This window comes from Limanda limanda, chromosome 15, assembly GCF_963576545.1.
Source record: "Limanda limanda chromosome 15, fLimLim1.1, whole genome shotgun sequence".
Classification (NCBI taxonomy): domain Eukaryota; kingdom Metazoa; phylum Chordata; class Actinopteri; order Pleuronectiformes; family Pleuronectidae; genus Limanda; species Limanda limanda.
Genome location: NC_083650.1, coordinates 25,477,245 through 25,493,651, shown reverse-complemented (window position 1 = coordinate 25,493,651; position 16,407 = coordinate 25,477,245). Strand labels below are relative to the sequence as shown.

Below are 16,407 nucleotides of genomic sequence, written 5' to 3'. Positions count from 1 at the left end.
GCCGGGTTCACCAGCCCAGCAGCAGCAGGTGCGCCGGGAGACGAGCGAGGAGGACTCGACAATGATGAGCGAGTGGAGGCAGACATGTGAGCGCGCATTTTCAATTTTCAATACATTCTCCAAACTGGCTCGTTACTTGAGCAGCGGAGGTTGGCGTTGCACGCCTCTACCCACGGCGCACACCTCTCTCTCTCTCTCTCTCTCTCTCTCTCTCTCTCTCTGCCCCCTCCCTCCTGAGATGTGCAGGTCCGGTGGCGTGTTTGCCGTCGGGGGGGGGGGGGGGTCAGCGCGAGAGGTTGGTCTATCCCTCCGCAGGTTCACCTTCAGAAATCTTGTTACGACTTTTACTTCCTCTAGAATAGAGATAGTGTCTTATTTTGTGTGCCTATAGTATAGTGGTTATACTGTGGTTTATTAATGTTCTTGGGCAGACACAAGAGGCACTTGTTTATAGTTAATTAGAAGTTCAGATGCACTGGTCCATTACTATTTGAACCTCAGCATCTAGGGTTCAAAATTGGTAAAATTATACATATGCATATTGTTGTTGTAATTTTTCAGTCAGTTGAGATAAATCTTGAGGAGAAACATTTTGGGTTGTTTTGTGTCTGTATAGACCTACTATAAAAAGCACTTTGCATTTTTAATTTTAGTTCTTGTACTTTTGATACTTAAGTACATTTCAACACCAGATACTTTTGATACTTAAGTACTTTTAATATGAGCTACTTTAAGACATTTAGAAGACATAAGTTACGTCAATTTAATGGCAGATGTGCTCGGCTAATTATGTGGGCCGGTCTGAGCCAAAAAATGCCCGGGCCGTTTTGTTCTCCCAGTCCAGCCCTGCCCCCGACGTTCATATTCAACTCATGCTTTTAGTCTGAATGTCCTCTGTTATCCTCCTCTGGAGCCACATTCACGTTCACACAGCAGAAACACACAAACTGCACACAAACTGCACACAAACTGCACACATGCTCTCACCCAAGGCTGCGCGGCAGCATCACTAGTTCCAGTTGCATCGCTGCTTTCGGTAGTATCAATACTTCTGGTAGCATCGCTAGTTACGTAACCATCGCTAATTCTGGTAGCATAGCTCATATGCTACTTATAGGAGGAATATTTCCAAGTGTAAGACGTACCAAAAACAAGACATTTCCTGCTGCCACCAGGGGGCGCTGTGATTTTAAGTCACGATTTCTGTGTCGATGTCATCAGACCGCAAACCTTGTCTTATGTGTATAGTTTGGACTGGATTGGACCAAATATGTCGGAGATACAGATGCTCCTGTTTTCATGGCGTTTAATCAAAATTTGACGCAACGCCACGGTCACACGCTCGAACGAAAAGTTTTTTTTGATAACTTTAGATTTCCATATTGTTGTGATGACACTCGTCTAAATTTTAAGTTGATCCGATGAAAGCTCTACGACAAGTGCATCAAAGTAAAAATATGGAATATGGCCAAAATGGCCTCTAAATCCAAAATGGCGGACTTCCTGTTGCGTTTTTCATAACGCACTTATAGACTTTTTTGTGCGTCTGGTCATGATACACAAGTGTCTTTATTTTCGTGAGGATCGGTGAAAGCTAACTTAGGGGGCTTTCCGTAGGTTGCGCTGTTGAGCTATTATGACACGCCCATTTCAAATTACTCCAGAATACGTCAACGTTTACCACTTTATTATTTACTGCAAACTTTAGAAACTTTTTGAGCATGTTGAAGGCCTCAAAAAGCCCATTCACTACGCTCAGAATAATCCTTACAATTTCAATAGGGCCTCTCACCATTCATTAATGAAAAAGGAAGATGACAAGATTACTCGATGTGTTGCAACTCATACAGAAAACATTGACAGTTAGCAGGGGAGGAGAAAGATGTTGCCACACTAAGTGTTACACTTGAGCTCCATTCTCCTTCACTGCGTCCAGTCCTCTGCAGCTGTAATTAGACCACAGAGTTCCTCAAAAATAAAGAATAGAAAAAAGTTGCTCAAAGCATCAGGTTTATATTGGCAAATATTTGACATGACAGTGTGGCCTTGTGAGTGATGCTCACTTGATTCTGCATTCAAGCACAGATCAATGACACAGTGGGCGATAGGACAATTATGTTGTAGTAGCCAAAAAGGATATGGTGTGAATTAGCTTGACCCCAAACTCAGCCTGCTAAAACACCTCTACCGTCACAAAGACTGAAGTTAAAGTCACCCTGACAAATCAACACAAATAGTGACAAGCACACTACTCAGCTACACAAGGAGGCGTTTCTCAGAAACAGACAAAGACAGTCTATTATCTGACCTGATATTTAGTAGTTTTGGGGAGTGTCCAACACAGACTCACATGCACATTACTCTCTCTCTCTCTCTCAGCCTGTTCCCCATGCAATCTTCATTTCCTGCTTATATGAGCACACACAAAAAAGCAACATTACTGACAGCTGACAGCGGGAGAGTGGACACAGGAGGTGAGGGAGGGCTGGGATCTTCGTTGGGTGCGGGCAGAGGTCAGCTTTTAAAGGTGAGGAATCAAGAAAAAATCTAAATCACAGAGTGATATTGCAGAAAATGTTGTTGATTTTATTATATTTATTGTGTCATATGTGTTATTTATTTGGATTCATTTTACTAATATGTCCGAGAGGAGCTTCCAGGGAGTGTGTGTAAGACCCACTCCCCTGCTGCTGGATGAGTGGAGCTTGTAACGCAGGTTGCGTTACAAGCTTCATACTGAGGCTCTGTCTCTATGTCTTGTGTCCCTCAGGCAATTATTTCTTAACTTTTTCTCGTTTCTCCATTGTGAAACTTTTTTGTTCAGGTTTTTCTGTTTTTCTGTTTTTCTGTTCCCATGCTCCTTTGCTCCTTTGCTCTACCTTTTTAGCCCTAACCCTGTCTCTGTCTTCATCCCTTTCCCCACTACATCAGGCCCTTCGACCTTCAGCTCCAACCCCTAGGTGGAGGTGTGATCTGGTGCAGGATGGCAGAGGGAGATGTGGGCACCTGCCCCCATGTGTTTATGGTGGACGCTCACTCAAACTGTGTCTCGGTGCCCGGGAAGAAGAAACCGATGTGGGCAATGGCAGGCCAAAAGCTTCTCCTCCTGCTGGTGGGACTGACCATGTTGGGACTTGTCGTGCAGGGTTTTTTCCTCTACACGCTGTACAAAAAAACGGAGGTGAGGCTGATGTCTTTCTCAGTGAAAGGGAGAGAGAGTGCTTGGAAATTCCTTTCCTCTAGAATTTCACTATTTCACTCTACGTCAGTCATGACGTGGACAGCTCAAATTTGTGCAAGGGTAATCATTTGCTCTTCAAGGGTTACAGGATGATTAAATGTGTCTGTTCCTAGTTCCACTTCCCTTTCCCATCTCTCACAGTGCAGAGCCTCAATATAACTTTAATATATAACTTACGGTTTAATAATGCTGTTTACACACGCTTGAATATGCTTGAGGAAAGTTCATCTTGCAACATCATAGCAAGCAATAGCCAAAAAAGACTCATAACTTTACAGTGTTTCTTAGTAGGAGAAAATGTTGGAATTTAACATGTTATAATTATTGTGTTGTTTTTTGAAACAATAATTGAATCTGTTGCCTTTAGTAAAGTACAGTGTGCCAATACCACAAAATATTTGCTTGTGTCTATATATATAGATATAGATATTTCCACAGCTCTACACGTACGTGTCTATAGCTCTTAGCGGCAGGACACTTCCTGTTCTTACACGCTGTTGAACTGACATCTTGTTTGCAAACAAGTACAGATTTTGAAACGTGTTCATCTCCTGCTCTCCCTTTTTGGTTTTCTTCCTCTTGCTGCAGGTCCTATCCCAGGACAGGTCTCGCCCTTACTACCTGAATCAGTCCAACGCTCAAACATCTGGCCAGCAGGTAAATACCATTGTCAACATGTGTCCCCAAGCCTCCACCAAGGCAGTTCAAGGGCCAGTTCGGAGCCAGTCCCGAATCTCAAACCACTTTTTTTGATTTGGCATCCCAAAATCTGGCTTTCAGTCACAAAATCTGGTTGAAGCTGGCATCAACACTTGGTTGGTCTGGAAAAACAAAAAACGCTAAGATCAGCGGCTGGGATCGGTATTATTGTGACCCACTACTAAGTAATATTACCAACAAAAAAAAGTTGGACTACCATAAAAAAAAAACAAAGCCCTTTGTGTCGTGTGTAGTCTTAAAACTAGAGCTAAAGGCAATCATGACGAGCGGCGCAAATGCTTTGGACCCATCGTGTTTGGATGAAGATTTGCAAATTTACACGTATTGTTATTTGTGTGAGTAAAGACCTCATTATTTTAATTTGACCCAGTCTGACATTACAGAGTTGACAGATGACAATGGTTGTGTGTGTCAGTGTGTCAACATTAGAGGGAGAGAAGTCAGGAGGTGCTGTATGAATCTCGTGCAGCTGCAGTGAAGAAACATTTCACCAATTTAAGAAAAGTATCAGTTATGATGTCGTGGTCAGTGTGGATACTTAAGTGATGGTCACAGACAAATCAGTGTATGGTCACAGATAAGAGTAAAAATAGGATCAGTTCACAATGAAACTGTTGGGGGTCAGAGGACGACACCCGACCACATCCGAATGTGGTCTGGTGTGTCTGGTGTGACTTCTCACTCCTTTTCTTCTGTTTCAGGGTGGCCCCATGATTGGTCAAATGGGATCTAAAGGTAAGGAATGATCGTCATTTATGGTGCTTATGCTGTACATAGTGGGAAGAACAGTCACAGTTATATGATAAATGAATTAATGCTACACTTCTGACCTACTGTCAATGCATAAAATGAAGTTTTAGCAACAGGATGTCCAGGCTCTAACATGCTAAACCAAACATGAACATACAATTTTTTTTACTTTGATTTATCCATTGCTTGATTGATTGACTGATCTGAACCTGTTTTCTTGAACAGAGCTCAATGAGCTTCACATACAGCGACCTCACCCGGAGCAGGTTCAACAGAGGCCCTTTGCTCACCTGATGGGTCAGTGCCCTCCCCTCATTATAATAATAAATATTCTCAATGACCCAAATGGTTGAATTTAATTCATATTTTGTATTGTCTCTGTTATAACTCTCTTATGTCGTGTTTCTCTCAGGCTCCAACACTCCTGCAAAGGATGACAATGTGGTGCAGTGGATACATGAAGGTGGCGACGCCCTCACCCACCAAATGGGCTACGACAAAGGTCGACTGTTGGTGGAAAGGGAAGGTTACTACTACCTGTACTCCAAAGTGCAATTGAATGCTGTGTCGGAGTGTTCACTTATCCTGCACAAGGTCATGAAAGACACCAGTGTCTACAGCCGACCAATAGAACTCATGAGATCAAAGAGGTTAGTCCTTGTGCTGCACTTTACTTCTTCACTCTGTCACTGCACCTGTGGTTGCTCGGGTGTATCCTGTTTGTATCTTCACATCTGTGTATTTGAAGGCAAGTTATCTTTATCGTTTTGAGGTGAGTTTCTGTTGAGACATCTCTTCTTGTTTTTTTCCACTAGCCTACGCTGCAGGACATCAAAACTTGTGAGTGAGAAGGCTTTGGAAGGGGAAGATCTGTGGAACAGCTTCCTGGCTGGGATTTTCCATCTGGAGAGAGGAGATAAAGTTTTTGTCACGTTGGAAAGTATACAGAAGTATCGTCCGGGACCTGCAGACAACTTCATGGGGGCCTTCATGATCCTTCCATCCAACCATTAAAATAACGTCTGTCAATTTTCGTGACAAGATTATATGTTTGAGTTCATTTACACAACATGTTGTATTAAATTTCATGCATCCAATATTAACAATATGAATATAATCTATTATACACTGTACCTGATGAATATATTTGAATGAAAAAGCAACACACAGTTGTCATATCATAAAAAGAGTATCTGATAATGAGGTTATATTCTACTGGATAGTATGTTACATATTTTTCATGTGAATAAATAACGGTTTCTTATCAAACATAAATGTGAGTTGACATCACTTCCTGATTTGATAATATGTCACACAGATAAGTTGATCAAAAATGTTACAACTAAACTCTGCACACACTTAAAAGACTGTTTGGAACCAGCTTTGATACCTCATTGTAACCCGTGACACGATTACAGAGGAGGAGGATGTGGTCGAGCAAGGATGCACTGATCGAGAGAATGAAGAAGTTTCAAGTTTCAAGATTTTATTGGAATATGCACAACAATTATATTAAGCATTTGCTTGCAATGAAATGCTGGGGTCACAGGCTCTCTTATAGCAATGCTCAGAATATTACAAGCAGACAACAAAAAATAAAAAGTATAATAAAATAAAAAAGAATATAAAAATTTTAAATAGAAGTGTAATATACATTTCTAAAATATATATATATAGACCTAAAGAAAAAAAAAGAAAAACAATAGTGCAAGCGTGTGCAATAGTGCAAATATGCTTAGGTGCAGAGTTAGTGGAATTATGACAGATTGGATTAGTTTAAAAGTCTCATGGCCTGGGAGATGAAACTGTCTCTGAGCCTGGGGGTGCCGGCCCGGATGCTGCGGTACCGTCGGCCAGACCACAGCAGGCAAAACAGTTTATGGCTGGGGTGATAGGGGTCTTAAATGATCCGGTTGGTCTTCTTCCTACACCACTGGGTGTAGAGGTCCTCCATGGATGGTAGCTCCGTCCTGGTGATGTGTTGAGCAGACTTCACCACCCTCTTTAAAGCCTTACGGTTCAAGGCGGTGCAGGTGCCTCACCACGTGGTGATGCAGCCAGTCATGATGCTCTCTGTGGTGCACCTGACGAAGTTGCAGAGAATCCTGGAGTCCATGTTGACCCTCCGCAGCTTGCGGAGGAAGAAGAGCCGCTGTCTTCCTGATGGAGTCTGTGTGATGGGTCCAGGTCAGGTCATCACTGATGTGGAACCGAAAGGAACCTGAAGCTGCTGACTCGCTCCACCGGGGTCCCGTTGATGGAGAGGGGGGCGTGTTCCACTCCTTGTCCCTTCCTGTAGTCCATGATCAGCTCCTTAGTTTTGCTGACGTTGCGATGGAGGTTGTTGTCCTGGCACCAAGATGTCAGGGCTCTGACCTCCTCTCTGTAGGCCTTCTCATCGTCGCCGGTGATCAGGCCTATGACAGCGGTGTCATCAGCAAACTTAATGATGGTGTTGGAGCTGTGGGGGGGGGGGGGCACACAGTCATAACTGAACAGGGAGTGCAGGAGAGGACTGAGCACACAGCCCTGGGGGGGGCACCGGTGTAGAGAGTCAGGGTGGAGGATGTGGAGCTGCCAATCTGCACCACCTGTTGTCTGCCCGTCAGGAAGTTGTCACGATCAGTGCAGCCTTGCTCGAGGGTGCAAGAGATCTGAGGTGCTGAGGTTGGTTTAGGTGACTCAGCACTTTTTAATGTGCTCAGGGGAAAGTTGTTTAGTTTCACTGCAGAAGTGGCTGATGGAAGGTTGCATAATACGTATCACTGCTGAGAACATTTAAAATAAGTGGAAAAACTGACCACAGATAAGATTCAGAATGTGGGTCATTTCCTGCTCAGAGAAACAAACAAACATCTTTGCATCTGAGTTAAACAAACAGCACGACACTCCTGCATCTCTGCACACAAAAGATCACCTAATGTTACAAATTCGGTTCCCGGTCCCCGAGTCTTTGACCCAAAGAAGAACTATGGAGGTGTTGAGTCCCTGTGCTGCTTGTCTCAGGTATGTGCACACATGGGTGATGAAACAATCAAAGGCTGCACTAGCAAGTAAACATGGATGTAGGATTTTACATTCACTGTGGTGTCATCTTTTGAACAAATAGAAGATACGTTTTTAAGAATGCATCTGCACTATTTTCAATGTTAAAGTGTTTACATCACAGTCTTGTTCTTCTTCCCCACCTTTGCTGGTGCATCATTGGGTTTCTTGTCATATTAGGTATTGGCAACTTTTGTAAATCAGGAAGTGTGCAGTGGCTATTTAGAGCTGATGTACTGAAAACAACTTTTGTCTGTGTTCCTAGAAACGCTAGAGAGCAGTGAATGAAAAGTGAATAAAAATGTTTCCGGTTGAACAGCTCATTTTACAGCTCCATAAAGCCTAGAGGAGCTGCAGATTGGTGTGATAACTCTCTGCAGATTCATCATTCTGTCATTATGACCTCTGCTGAGGAGGTTATGTTTTAAGCCCTTTCCATTTGTTGGTTTGATTGTTGTAAGCACGATTGCACAAAAGCTACTTGATGGATTTCCACAAAACATGGTGGAATGATGTACAGTACTGTGCAAAAGTTTTAGGCAGGCGTGAAAAAATGCTTTAAACTAAGAATGCTTTCAAAAATGGAAGTGTTAACAGTTTATTTTCATCAATTAACAAAATACAGTGAATGAACAGAAGAAAAATCTAAATCAAATCAATATTTGGTGTGACCACCCTTTGCCTTCAAAACAGCATCAATTCGTCTAGGTAGACTCGATGATGTTGAGAGCAGGGCTCTGTTGGGGCCATACCATCACTTGAAGGACTTCTTGTTCTTCTTTACGCTGAAGACTCGAGCGGCGCTGCGTCAATCATGTTACATACAGCACGTGACATACATCATGTGACATACCTCACTCTCCACAATCATCTATAGTACACACCCACCTTATCAGGTGGTCTATTTAACCAGAGAGACATTTCCCATCAACCTCTCTTGCTCGCACTGCTGCTGCAGTATTGCCACCTGTTGCTTCAGCCCCTCCACCACCCCAGCATCCACCTGTAGGCTCCAACGGGGGGGTTACAAGTATTTGCTCATTACTCCCATCATTTCTGTGTTATCATATGGGGGAGTGATTAAGTTGGAGCCTAGACGTCAAACACTAAATCCATTGTAATGCTGAAATAAATGTTCGAATGTGAGTTGTCTGACTGAAATGACATTGGCTGTATGTTTGAGGTCGTTGTCCTGCTGCAGAATAAATCTGGTGCCAATCATACGCCTCCCTGATGGTATTGCATGATGGATAAGTATCTGCCTCAACGTTGCCCTTTTCTTTGTGCTTCTTCAAAAGAGCTTGAACAGCACATCTGGAAACCCCAGGCTGCTTTGAAATCTTTGTCTGGGAGAGACCTTGCTGATGCAGTAGAACTACCGTGTGTCTTGTTGCTGTGCTCAGTCTTGCAATGGTGTATGACCTGTGACATCAAACTGATTTTCACAACCTCACATTGGTAGCAGAGTTTGGCTGTTCCTCACCCAGTTTTAAGCCTCCTAAACAAGTGTTTCTGTTTCAGTTAATGACTATGTTTCAACCTACATGTGAAATTGATGATCATTAGCACCTGTTTGGTATAATTGGTTGATCATACACCTGACTATAATCCTACAACATCCCTGACTTTGTGCAAGTGTATCTATAAGAATTGATGCTGGTTTGAAGGCAAAGGGTAGTAACACCAAATATTGATTTGAATTAGATTTTTTCTTTTGTTTGCTCACTTTGCATTTTGTTAATTGATGAAAATAAACTGTTAACACTTCCATTTTTCAAAGCATTCTTAGTTTACAGCCTTTTTTCACACCTGCCTAAAACCTTTGCACAGTACTGTATGTGTGATGGGATAACTAAAATGTTGGTGAGAATCTGGATCAGAGGCTGGACCATGGATCAGTTTTTCCTTTCCATTTATTTCAAAAATGTCTTTATTAATTTTCAACATTTTTCCTGACTCACAATCCACATACACAATAAAGGAAAAGTAGAGGGGGAGAGAAATAAAAAATAAAAAATATGGTCATCACATATGGCTTTTCTGCATGGAATCAAGGCATAGATCAGAAGCCAGAGCAGGCGGGAGTTCATAAGGTCATCAAGGTTTCCCGTGTTCTCAGAAAAACCCCACCCTTATTTTTCAGGGAACAGTCATATACCTATTTTTCATTGCGAGATTTGTTTAGATTCTTGAGATTCTCATTTTGACAATAAATAGTTTTGAAGAGTATCCGACCATTCTTAAGGAAGTCTTCAACACTGTTGGCCCATGTCTTCTCTCTGGTTGTACAGCCCTTGTTAAAGAAAGGCCCATTTCTAAGTTGCCTTTCCTGTCCAAAATCCTATAGAAGGTAGTTCTCACCTAGTTGCAAACATTTCTTATCAACAATAATGTATATGAAAGTTCAAGTCAGGTTTTAAACAGCATCACAGTACCGAAATAGCTCTTTTAAGAGTTTTTTTTACAATATGATTTTCATAACTGTTGATTCAAGAGATTCTGCTGTCCTAGTTCTCCTAGACCTGACGGCAGCTTTCGACACGATCGATCACGCAATCGTAATATAATGCCTGGAAAACTTTGTAGGGATTAAAGGTACAGCACTCAGGTGGTTTGAGTCTTACTTAACAGATAGGAGTTTCTCTGTCCACCTGGGTGACTACTCCTCTGGGAAGGCCCCACTTATATGTGGGATACCTCAAGGATCCGTTCTAGGCACTGTCCTTTTTCCCTATATATGCTGCCTCTAGCATCAATTTTCGAAAAATATAATGTGTCCTTTCACTGCTTTGCAGATGACTTTCAAATATACTTGCCCGAACCATAAAACTAAGACATCACTGTGGCAACTGCTTGAGTGCTTAAATGACAAAAAATCATGGATGGATTCACATTTCCTCAAATTAAAAAATAATCATATTTGGACAATCAGAACTGCAAGATGTGGACAATCTTAGGCCTTTTTGCTCGAATACTCACTCCATTGTAAGGAGTCCTGTTGTTCTTTTTGACAGGGCTTTTATATTTGAAAAGCAAATTTCCTCTGTTGTCAGAGGTAGCTTTTTTCAACTAAGACAAATAACCAAGGTAAAGACCTACCTCCCATAAAAAGACCTAGAGAGAGTTATCCATGCATTCATAACCTCCCGTTGATTAAATCAAATGTAATGAACATTTCTAGGACTGCAAAGCAGCACTGGTCGGGCCTGGGCACATGCATTTTGAAGTGTTGCAAGCGTTTTGCCTGAAATAAATAATGACTGAGGAAATATTGACACATAGAGCTGTTCAGGCTTGGACTCTGATCATGAGACAGAAGTTTGGTGGTGATAGGACAATGCACAGTGGAGTTATGCCAACATCGTCTCCTTTGGCGAAGGATGAACCTTCGCCGCACCTCAATGTTTACACGGTTTGAGGAAATGTCCCAAGACGAAAAATCAATCCCTAAATCATTTTTTATCTCCTTCTTGTTGTTATGACACTCATCTGAATTTGGAGTTGATCTCATGAAAGCCCTGGGACAAGTATGTCAAAGTACAAATGATGAATATGGCCAAAATGGCCACTAAATCCAAAATGGCGGGCTTCCTGTTTGGTCTAACATATCGATCCAAGAGACTTATTTGTTTGTTATGAAAAGACACATGCCGTAATCGATTTTTGTACTTGTCTGTCAATCGTAGTGCCGGGGCTGCCCTTTAGGGGGCGCTAGTCAGTTTTTTGCCACGCCCATTTCTTACAACCATATAATATCTTCAGGGGGGGATGTTAATACACACATGTAGTTTTAGTGAGATGGAATCATGAACACCGAAGCCCAAAATGGCGGTCGCCACGTGAATTAACACAAAGGAATTTACAGACAAAGAGAATTCTTTATCTCTGCTTTGGCCTTGGGGCCAAATGGCTTCCAGATGCGTTCAGGCTCTCTAAGCCTAGAGTTATCTAGGTAACTTGAAATGTGTGAATACAGATCGGACGTGTGTATAGGTAGGTTTAGGAGAAGAGAGAGAGAGAGAGAGAGAGAGAGAGAGAGAGAGAGCATGCAAGGAAATAACAGAAGCTCTTTAAAACACCGTCAGAGACAAGTTTTACATTTACTTTACTACTCAGCACCCAAGCGGCGTTGTGTGCTGAAGTTTGACCGGTAAAGTCTCTGTAAAGTTGGTCAGACGGTCACAGTGCAGCCGGAGACGCTTCGTTGCGGCGCTTAAACACTGTAACACCATAAAACAAGGCTGGAACACCGGTACCGGATGTGCCGGCTCGTCACGGCTAAACAGGAGACACGGAGGTCCCACAAACAAATACACTTAAATATTAAACGACACGCTAAGTATTAAAACTAGTCTCTGCCCAGACAAAATATCCTCTTACTGTAAAACCCTCGCGGTGTGCGTGCGCGTCGGCGCGAATGTTCCGGGAGTCCAGTGGATCACGTGGTCTCTCAAGCGGTGCTCCGGTGGTTCTCGTGGTGACACTTGGCTCGACCGCTGGACCGGAAAGGGAGCGGATTTTCTCGTGCTGCCTTGAACGGAATGAAACTTTTAGGGATGAGCGAGTACAGCATTATCTGTATCTGTATCTGTTAACCATATGAATTATCCGTATCCGTATCCGTACTCGGAATGGGCGGGGCCTAACCCGGAAGTGGGTGTGATTTAACCCGGAAGTGCGCTGGTTCAACATAACTCTTTTTTAACTTTGAAATTTTTTTATGAATTTTTTATTTTTATTTTTTTTAAATTTATTTCCACACCAGGTGTGTGAGTGTGTGTGTGCGTGTGCGTGTGTGTGAGTGAGATGTAGCGAGGGACGTTCACTGTCTCCCGGAGAAATGAACACTCTGTGTTTTTAGTATAGAAAGAAATGAATTATATTCATTCACAAGTCATACAGACTGGTTTTGTTATTTTCACTTTACATTAACACTTAAAGTTTAGTGCAGTGTAATTGTTTGCCGTGATAATTAAATGCCAGTGTGATAATAAATGACAATTTCAAACCATACAAACTGTCATGTTGTACTGTATTTAATAAAGGTTTACTTTACTGTAAAGTCAGTGTAAATGTAAAGTGAAAATAACAAAACCAGTCATTATGACTTGTGAACAAATATAATTCACGTCTTTCTATTCTAAAAACACAGAGTGTTCATTTCTCCGGGAGACAGTGAACGTCCCTCATACATCTGCAGCGCTCCTCTACTGAGCCAATGCAGGTCTCGTGAAAACTTTTCCAAAGACTCGTACCCGAAGACCCAGTCGGGAAATGAACGAATCATTTCTGCTTCCTTGACTGAGCCTATGGAACAGTCCCGATGCGCAGTGAACCTGAGTGACTGAGAGACAGAGAGCTGTTCTGTGAGTGAGTGAGCAGAGCCGTGTGTGACGGGAGGAGCGCTGTGACGCTGTGTGAGGATTTTCATTCAGTCCGAGCACAGATAATGACTCCGATTACTCGTATTATACTCGTGATCGGCAAAAGTGCTTTATCCGTACCGGATACTCGTTTCAGCCGAGTATCCGGCTCATCTCTAGAAACTTTGTCTTCTTCTTGTGTGGCATGTGCGGCTGCTTGTAGCTGTTGGAGATCGTGTGGAAAGAAAAGAAGTCTGTGTGGAAACTCTTCCTTGTTGACAGTTAGAATTAATAATCACATAAAAGATGGTTTGAAGTGGATGTAAAGTAATTGTTGTCGTTTTCTACTAAAAACCCTCGTGCAGCGTTTCACCCTTTTCTCCGTGTTGCAGTTGTCATAGCAACACGCTGTAGTCTCACCGACCTAAATACCCAAATATGAGGATTATATCACGACAGGATGCAGCGCTGATGTGTGGTGAATGCAGCCGTTCTAAAGGAGAATTGGTTTAGATGCATTTTGTCTTTCCTGCAAAACTCCTCTGACTTGTGTTCCTAACCTTCCTCTCGTTGTGCGTCTGGGAGAAGGTGTGTGTGAGGTCAGAGTTTGCAGGTTTTAGTTCCTCGGTCAGCTGCTTGTTCCTGAAGCAGAGTCGGAGCCTGGCGGTTTCCTGAATGTAAATTATTCGTGTTTCTATCGTAGTGTAGAAGATTCAGTGATGCACAAAACTTTTTACCTAACGTCACGGTGTTTGTTTGTTATATCCATGTCCAGTCCGACAATATGTATCACGTGTTTTATGGCTTTTTACAAAGTGTTTTTTCAGATTCATTCCACGTCTCGTTCCCACTGAAGCACGGAGACTCTCTTAAACTCGTCTAACAAACTGATCCAGGGTTTGAAATCCAATGCACACGGAACATCTCGTCCATCACGGAGGGAAAGAGAGAGAGAGACTCAATAAACACAGGAATAAACTCACAAGTATTTCATGTCTTAAAGTATCAACATTCACTTGTTCTGAAAAACACGTCAAACTAGATACGAGTCGATTTCTGGATCACTTTCTAATAAAGGGTTGATAAGATGTAACGTATGGTTTTAATAATGGGTAATCATTTATTTAACTAATGCTTTGTTAAATAATAAAAACTTTGGCTTTCAAGGTTAGAAAATGAAAAAATTGATTTGGTAATAATGTAGTAATTAGTTATTGTTGGTAAAAATCTGTTTTTCAGGTACAAATTTTAATAAACCATAAAGAGTTCTGAAGTTCTCACTTTATTTTATCAAAATGTTTACGAGTTTCGGTCGAAGGGATTTTACACAACCTGGCTAAATAGTTTTTTACAATGTTTACTTGACGAAATGTCATTAAATGATTCATTAACCATTATTAAAGTTATGTACAACTTGATAACTTTTGAAAACTGATTTATTAGAAAGTGGTGCTGGTTGATGGTGGTTACTAAAAATGTAACAGTTATGATTTCACCACACCTGCCAGAGTCCTCCAGCTCTGTGGTAGATCCTGCTGAAGTGTCTCCGTCTCATGACACACACACACACACACACAAAAACACACACACACACACACAGACACACTGGACAGGAGAATGGAGGTGAGGCCTCAGGCTGCTGTGAATCTGGATGAAGCCAGAACATCTGCTCAGAACATCTGCCCTGACCTCCCTGCAGGTCGACCCAGAGCCACATCTCCTCCTCTCTGCACCCGGAGCAGTTCCTGTGTCCAGTCATCACGACCCACAGAGAGGACCTTGGTTCCTTCACTGGGAGATACGCTCGCTGACTGGTTTTCTCCCAGCTGCTCAGACGGCCTCTTTCCAGGAGCTTCTCGTTCTCGCTCGACAGCAGCTGGTTTATTTCAGACACAAACAGGAAATGAGAGCGGTTTGGTGTGAGAGTTTTCATTGAACTGGTGTTGTCTTCACGTAGAGACGAGGGTTCTTGGGTTCGACTCCTCACACATGAAGCTGAACTGAACCGATGTGTGTGTTGTTGGGAACCAGTCAGATGAACAGTTCCTGAATTCAAGGGCTCAACACAGGGGGCGCTGTTTGTGTGGTTGTGCATGGAGCTGACCTGGAAGTGTGTGTTTTCTCTCATCCTAGCAAACTTCACTGCTTCAGACTTTATCGTTGTGTGTTTCTTGTCGTCTGTGGTGCAGGTTCATGAGAAGCTGGAGCAGCAGCTGCACATTTTTCCACTTAATGGAACATTATCATTTCATGAAATCATCAGCATACGTCGTGTTTTGTGATGAAGTTAAAGCTCTTCAGACGATCCTCTGTCTTTAGATCATGATGATAATAATTTTTAAATTGTCCCACAACCCTTTAACAAACTGAATGTGATTCTCCTCCTGATTGTATTGTGATGATAACAAACCTTCCTGCCCTGAGTGGTTGAACCAGGTCATGTGACCCAGGTCTGTCAGTGGCTCAGCTTTTAGACGTTGGATGTACAAAGTGGTGAACTTGAGTTTTTACGAGACAAGTTGATTTGCATGTGAGTCGGAACCGTGGAAAGACTGAGGTCGTATTAAGTCAGTTTTCATTCCAGTCCAGCATGTGATTTATTATATTTTGTACATTTCTCAGATATGATTCAAGGTGAGATTTTCCTTTGGCCTGTTTTCTTGTATGACCTGATATTTATGAAGACTGAAGTTGAGACAGAACCTTGATGTTGAATTATGGGATTTAACCGTTGACTGTATATAAAGACCAATCACAAGTCTCCCTGTCAGCTGTCAATCACGTTTCTCCCTGTGTTAATAGCATCAATTAAGATTAAAATGATCATAAACACAAACACGTGAATAAACATCAGTGTGATAACAACTATCTAATTGGAAATCTTTAAGAAAATGTATTTGACGTGTGCTTTGACTTTTTACTTTGGTCCATGTCCCATTTGCTAACATGGGGGAGACCACCATACTGCAGTCAGCCTCAAGGTGGCGATCCAAATGATTTGGCTTCACTTTTAGGGCGCTGTGATGTCGTCCATCTTTAGGATTTTAAAATGTGCGAAACAAGAACTTGGACTCGAGTAAATCTTTGTTTTCCACGTGAGTTTAAATGAGGATAAGAAAATAAATGGTTTCCGAAGAAAAACTCCACGGCTGTCGTGACAACAGCTACATGATGACATCAGTGTCCTCTGAAGTTTCCTCTGGGTAGAAGTAGCTTCATGTGTGTGGTGTGGTTGTTATCATTTCTATCTATCACAGTGTAACCAGCAGGATGTGTGTGCTAAAGTTT

General features: G+C 42.2%; 1 protein-coding gene across 1 annotated transcript; it reads left to right on the top strand.

The window, feature by feature from the left end:
- The first annotated feature begins 2,983 nt into the window (after positions 1-2,983).
- LOC133020358 (tumor necrosis factor ligand superfamily member 14-like) lies at positions 2,984-5,725 on the top strand. Its single transcript, XM_061086882.1, has 6 exons — positions 2,984-3,181; positions 3,830-3,898; positions 4,663-4,696; positions 4,937-5,008; positions 5,124-5,361; positions 5,527-5,725. The coding sequence occupies exons 1-6, from the start codon at positions 2,984-2,986 to the stop codon at positions 5,723-5,725; spliced, it is 810 nt and encodes a 269-aa protein (XP_060942865.1).
- The last annotated feature ends 10,682 nt before the right edge of the window (positions 5,726-16,407 follow it).